This window comes from Salvelinus sp. IW2-2015, unplaced genomic scaffold (genome assembly GCF_002910315.2).
Source record: "Salvelinus sp. IW2-2015 unplaced genomic scaffold, ASM291031v2 Un_scaffold1150, whole genome shotgun sequence".
NCBI classification, from domain to species: domain Eukaryota; kingdom Metazoa; phylum Chordata; class Actinopteri; order Salmoniformes; family Salmonidae; genus Salvelinus; species Salvelinus sp. IW2-2015.
The window spans coordinates 64,458-71,059 of NW_019942756.1; the positions used below are offsets into that span (position 1 = coordinate 64,458).

At 41.1% G+C, this 6,602-nt stretch overlaps 1 protein-coding gene across 1 annotated transcript; it reads right to left on the reverse strand.

Moving 5' to 3' along the window:
- Positions 1 to 606: 606 nt before the first annotated feature.
- LOC112069918 (odontogenic ameloblast-associated protein-like) lies at positions 607 to 3,554 on the reverse strand. Its single transcript, XM_024137313.2, has 11 exons — positions 3,481 to 3,554; positions 3,273 to 3,338; positions 3,136 to 3,180; positions 2,918 to 2,977; positions 2,354 to 2,596; positions 2,056 to 2,118; positions 1,612 to 1,737; positions 1,258 to 1,284; positions 1,053 to 1,136; positions 840 to 904; positions 607 to 702 (listed from the first exon to the last, which is right to left on the reverse strand). The coding sequence occupies exons 2-10, from the start codon at positions 3,330 to 3,332 to the stop codon at positions 869 to 871; spliced, it is 744 nt and encodes a 247-aa protein (XP_023993081.1). The 5' UTR covers positions 3,333 to 3,338; positions 3,481 to 3,554; the 3' UTR covers positions 607 to 702; positions 840 to 868.
- Between the last annotated feature and the right edge of the window lie 3,048 nt (positions 3,555 to 6,602).

A 6,602-nucleotide genomic window follows, 5' to 3' on the forward strand; every position in this document is an offset into this window, starting at 1 on the left:
CAAGGTGTATGGAAGGTGAGGCTATCCTGAWTTGTCAAGCACTTTGGCTCGCCGTTTCTTTGCAATGCATCATCTATTTCTTTATCCGTTTCTGACTACCTCTTCCCTGTTTACAGGGAGAAGAAGCCCAAGGCTTGCATCTGGATTGGAATCGTTGATTGGATTGAGATGACACATTTACATATCTTTCTGGAGTACATTAAACTTTAAAGATGAACTATGGATTTTTAGTTGCTAACATTTTTCCTAAATACCAATCAATTTCTTAACTCATGAAACCACACAAGCCTTAGTTTTATCCTAACTAACAATATATGATTTTACTCATGGGTATGGGTATGCAGTGAGGTCATTTCAGGATGATATTTCTGTCTATTCAGGGGACCCCTTTTGGCTCAAGAGCACACCAGTGGCAAGTTATGTGTAACCTCTCTAGATCCTCTTTATATCTATACAGTACATGGCAGGTGTTGATGGAGGTTACTTCTGTGATATAATTGGACACCTTTTCAATCAATTGCTACATAACATTCATTAAAACGTCCACCTAAGAKCTCTTGTTTTCGTGTGCATACAAAGTACAATTGACAACTGTGATTTTGCTTGATAATGGATTTATTTGACAATAGAAAATGTATCATATTGTAACTGAAATCAGATCTTAAATATAGGAGTGGGAATCTGGGATTGATGTGCCGATCCCTGAAAATTAAACAAAAAAAGAAACACGTAAATGGAAGTACAGTATATTCCTGATATGAATAGATTTCAGATGTTCAGTTGAAAATATGTCTCCTTCCCATATTAAAAACCTGTAAATGGCCCTAATGTTACCCTACCTCAATTTTCCTTGCCCCCACATACAATTCTATGGCTCTAACAGGAATGAGAAGTTGGGACGACCCTGTAAAAAATGTTTAGCATGATGACATGATAAAAGAACAATATATGTTTCATATCACATGTTAAAAATCTATATATACAATGTATACAWACTATAATATATTATGTTAGTATTGTTATAGTCATAGTATAAGAAGTAGAGGTCATACCTCATCTATGCCAGGGTCAACTGTGTCCCCACGGTGATCTGGTGGAGGGTTGGCAGCCTCTGTCTGGACTCTTTTAGGCCATGTCTATCAACACAAAAATACAGTTGGATATCATACAGCACAGTCTACATCAGCAGCCCTCACATAGAGGCCACATTAATGTTATCCGTATATGATTCAGACACAGTAGTAAGAGATKACTTACCTTTCCTGGTGCCTGAGGTTGGGCAGCCTGTTGCAATTTTAAAMGGGAAAATAATAATAATCAAGATACTCTGTCTGGCCTATAAAATGATTGTTTGTTTAAAATGAAACTAAAATCATGAAATGACGATATACTATCGGTTCATTGTCTCTAATTTCCTTTCTGTTGAGAATATTTCACCACACTTCAAACTGCCACATTCAACTTTTTTATTCTCCTGGAGCCGTGCCCGGTTATACATAGGTTCATTGAAATGGATAGGAGCGTCTCACACTCTGCAAAAGTCACGCATCTAGTGTAGCAGGCCAGCATCAGGGGAAGGGAGAGCACACCCATGTAATGACCACTCCTCACCTGTAGTGGGAGCTGTGGTTTCTGAGGRGTCATCTCCAAGTTCTGCTGGTTCTGCCCGTTCACCTGGTTGTTCTGGTTAGGCTGGGGGTAGTTGGGGTAACCATAAGACATGTAGTAGGGGTAGCCCTAGGGAAGATACACTWGTGAAAGTTAAGAGTCGTAAACGATCAAAAAGTGTGATGATGATATGTTTCGCATCATGTTATGCAAAACGCATCWTGATCACACATTTAGCTTTTTAGTGCTTTATCTTGAAAATTTTACTGGTGACATGCCCAATTTGTGGGGACCATACCAACAGTGGACTAATTAACACAATACGACACAAAATGGGGGGTAAAKTGATCCTTTAATCTGAATAAAGAGTGTATATCATCTCTTACAGTGAATACCAGATGCACATTGAGGAACAAATCACATTGAAAGAGTGAAACTCCACTGTACCTGCATTCTTGGTTGCTGGGGAAATGAAAAGGATGGGTAGTACTGAGGAAACTGGGGAACCCCCTTCAGGAAAATATAAAAGAAATACAACTTCAATCAATACTGGAAATGACCTGACACATRGTATTTCATTGAATTACATAGAATTTGTATAAAAACAGACAAACTGACTTCAGGAAAAAAACATGTGTATTCATTAATAAAAGCTGGGAAGCCTTTTGTCATTGGTATCCATCGAAAACATTGGTATTTCAATGAATTTGTGWAAAAACATACATAGACTAACTGACTGATCTACCTGTGCAGGGTTTTGAGGTTGCTGGGGGTTATTTGGGATATTGTGGTTGTTGGGGTCCTGGGGGGCCCCAGGCTGCTCCTGTTGGGCATTGGTGTACAGCACGGGGGGCAKCTGGTTCCCCTGTGTAGGGAACATCATCTGGGGGCCGAAAGGGCCTCCCACCTGGGGGTTAAAGTTCACCATCTGGGGGAGACCCAGTTCAGGCTGCTGCTGGATCACGTACTGGGGCATGAACGGAGACGCCTGAGCAAACAAGGTTGGGTAAAAAAATATGTCTCTGACCTAARATCATCTCAAAGCTTTGCTGACCGAAGTTGTTCAAGTGGTGATGAGCAATTGAATGAACAATTCAGCTGATGTGCCAAAGCTGAAAATGTGTGTAGTTCAAGGTATAGTGGGAATGGAAGCTGCTCCTGAAATACATTACTGGAGACCATTTTTAGCTATTATGCTGTCTGCAAATGTGTCTAATGATATCAATCTTTTTGTTCTACAGTATGTCTATAGCATTATCATGGCTAATGATTTCTATCTCGATTGAGTTCGATTGGATTGGTTCAKTACCTGCATTTGTGTTTGCCCAAAGCCTACACCTGTCAGGGTCAGTCCATTGAATCGCAGGATCTGTAAAGGATGGGTGAGCAGTCAGAAAATGTTTCTAACAAACATTACTCCACATTGCATTGTATTTTACTAAACATCCATTTAAAAKGAAAAATCCTGAACTACAAATGCAATGTCAAGAGTTGCAGACAAAAACATAATGGGRCAATTCAATGTACCTCATTGCTGTTACTTGCGAGGATTCCAATTTGCTGTTGGTATAGCTTTAAAAAAGCAACAAAAACAGATCGTTATGATTCGTTTTGAAGTGTAGTGCTATAAATGAAGGAATATTCAAGTAGCGTGTGAAACTCACAGGAAGTGAAAGGCTAGCACCAAAAAGGCAGACCAAAACAGATACAGTCTGCAGCTTCATGATATCCTACAATGAAGACAGAACAAATGTTGTTTATATCTGACATTTCAATACATGTTACCATCTTGAGCATATTGTATGTGATACATACTTGTATTTAACTGTTTTTGTTGACACARAAGCAAGTGATAGTCCATGACGGTGTTACCTTATCAGAGAACGCCAGCTTCAGTCCGTCTTCCTTTTCCCCCTGTGTGTTCTTTATATCTCTGTGCASCCTACTGTGTCTCTCCTACTTTTAAACTATCTCTAGCTTCCCATTTGAGCCGTCATGTCCCAGACACACACAGACTACGGTCAATATGACGCACAGGCTCTTTGAGATGACATCACTCTCAGACTCAGACAGTTACGGTGCAGGTATATGCAGCTGTATCATTATGGACTGACATAAGTCAAAATGAATCTCATGGCTGGACATTATCTATCAGGGGTGTCATACTCCAATTCTAATGTTGTTGTCTGATATGTTGACTCTACAGTATGTGACACATACTAGGTGGATAACAGCCAACCCTTCTCCCATTATTTCAATGGGTATTCTGCCCCTACAGTATGTTCACAATATATACATCAYCTCCTATTATACATCACTTTCCCTATACTAGCCAAAAGACCATTGAACTCATTGCCTATGATGACCATGAGTCTGCATTTTTTGTAAACCTTTCATAGAGACCTGTGATTATAATGTGTCATTGCAAGAGAGTTTGCTGCAGGTGGTTAAGAGTTTTCAGACAGATGATTAGTCTATGGACTGGTGTGGGGTTGATATGTGTAAATGGAAGTATTTTGATTGACATTTTCAGTGTTGATTGTGTCCTGTAAATAAGGTATTATAGGTTTGCTGGTTCAAATCCCAGTGGTTACTGAACTGGCAACAGGAGGGCTGCTGGTTTTAGATCCTAACCTTCATCATTTGGTTAGGATAAAACCAATCTCTAAAAGAGATTGAGGAAGTGTGAGAAGTGCCATCTACAGTAGAACACTTGCCCTTGTTCTTCATCAGGCCCAGTTCCACGAGGGAGCAAAAGGGGGCTAAGGCCCCTCAGTTGAAACTTGTGCCCCCTCAGTTTTAGTTCTAGCCCTATATAAAAATATCCCAAAAAGTTCAAATGATTAAGTGACAGGTTGGTCAAAATCTGTATCTCCACTGTTCTGTGTCAGCAGAACGGACAGAGAGCATGGGATGTGTGTGTGTGTGGGGGGGGGGGGGGGGGAGGGAGAGAAGGAGAGTGATGAGCAGCAGCTGCAGCATCAAACCACCGAGGCCACCGTCAAGCCCAGCGCGTGATGCCGCCAATCTCCAGCTAGCTGCGCAGGCAGAGCCTACCCACCCTTCCACAAGCACTGCCAGGATATTGGCTCCACAGCCCCCTCCACCTCCGACTGTTCCTGACAATCTTGGAACAGAGGAGCCAGCCCAGGTTAATGTARAATACTACCCTAGCCGCAGGTTCCGTCCAAAAACTTTMATTAAATAGCATCTGGTTCATAGGAAGAGTTTCTGGAATACTGGGTTACTGCAGAATTCAAAGTAAACCCAATGCAAGAACCCAAACGATGCCCATGGGTATAGTTACATGTCGGTTTCATCATAAAAATAGACACATAAAAATAGACACATTCTATTATGGTTTTCGTGGTTGTAAATGGAACTGTGCGTAWTGGAAACATGTTTATGGTAGGCTGGCATTGCKTAATTGATTAMGTTGRGTCGAATTGAATCCACAGAAGTGTATTGTGCCATATCACGTGTTGCTGTACACACGAGTGGCATGATTTTCCATGTCTGAAGCCTTTTTTGGGGGCAAGACAGCGCTGCATGACTGCTTCTCACTGGAGTAGGTTGTAGYTGTCATGTGTCAGTTGTGCAGAGGTGAGGACGGAATCAGGYGCAGGACACAGAACTGAGTAAAATAAYGTACTTTACTCTGGAAAAATTATCCGCCAAAAATAATCAGACAATAAATCGACGCAGGGAATAACAAGCCCTAACACMAAAGACTAACACAAAACCAGGAACAATCACGCACAAAACATAATGAGAACCAAAGGGTTAAATAGGGAAATAATAATAACGTAATGGGAACCAGGTGTGTACAATCAAGACGTAACAAATGGRAAAAGAAACGTGGATCGATGGYAGCTAGMAAGCCGGTGACGACGACCGCYGAACACCGCCCGAACAAGGAGAGGCACAAATGGCGGAAGTCGTGACAGTAGTCTATATTTTGGTTATTCGGATCTCCATTCGCCTTTTGTTTACTGTGTTTGGTTACTGTTAATGTAACTAGCCTAAATATAGATTGGGTCATGCCTTTATCGATCTGATATTTTGTCTACTAGGCCTACTTGGTACCACTGTTTTGTTCTATTCACATTCGTTTGTTCGTATTCGCAGTTGTGTCGGTATTCTAAGCCAAACTGTTATTMAGTATTTTTGTTTGCAYGCATGAATAACTRGGCTACTACTTTCAGCATTTGGGTTGCATCATCTTGGTAAGACAGCTGTGTGTACGGCTGAATTCACATAGGTTGTTTGTWATAGGTGAATGACCCTATCTATCTTGTAGCCTATATTCATTACCAAAGTGTCATTGCTTTAGTGTGTAGGGCGCTGTCCATTGTGCTGATACAGTGCAGTGGGGATAGGCTACAGATTTTGCACCAACCTGTCACTTCAAAAGCACTCAATCAATGGTCTCGGAGTCTTAGCATTTGGACTTTATGTTTATTGTGGTATAGCGTGATATAAGCAGAATTCAATATGATTCCATTGCAAGAACCCCCCAAAAGTGTGCCTCCTCCCCGATTTCAACTGCGCCCTTCGTCACTTTTTCATGGCGCTGCGTCTGTTCTTCGTAGAGCCCTGCAGTCACATGTAGCCTGTCTATGTACTTCTTCACCAACAGTTTCTGCACTTTCTCAGGTCCTCACAAATTCTTAAACGTCTGGTTTCCTGGACAGAAATTCAACCTAGTCCTGGACTAAAAGGCATGCTCAGTGGAGATTCTCCATTGAAAGTGCTTCTTATGGAGTAAACTTAATCTGAGTCTGGTAAACTGGGCTCATAATATTTTAGATACTCAAATTCATTTAATTCTGCCACTAGATGACAATATAGGCCAAAATTWGATTCTAGAAATCGGGGCAACATGCCATACATTTGCATGATAAACATGGAAGGGACAAAAATCAACCCCCTTCATGCAGTGGAAAACCATTTCAAACCAAACAACTTTTATGAAGGTTAATAGTCATGTTTAT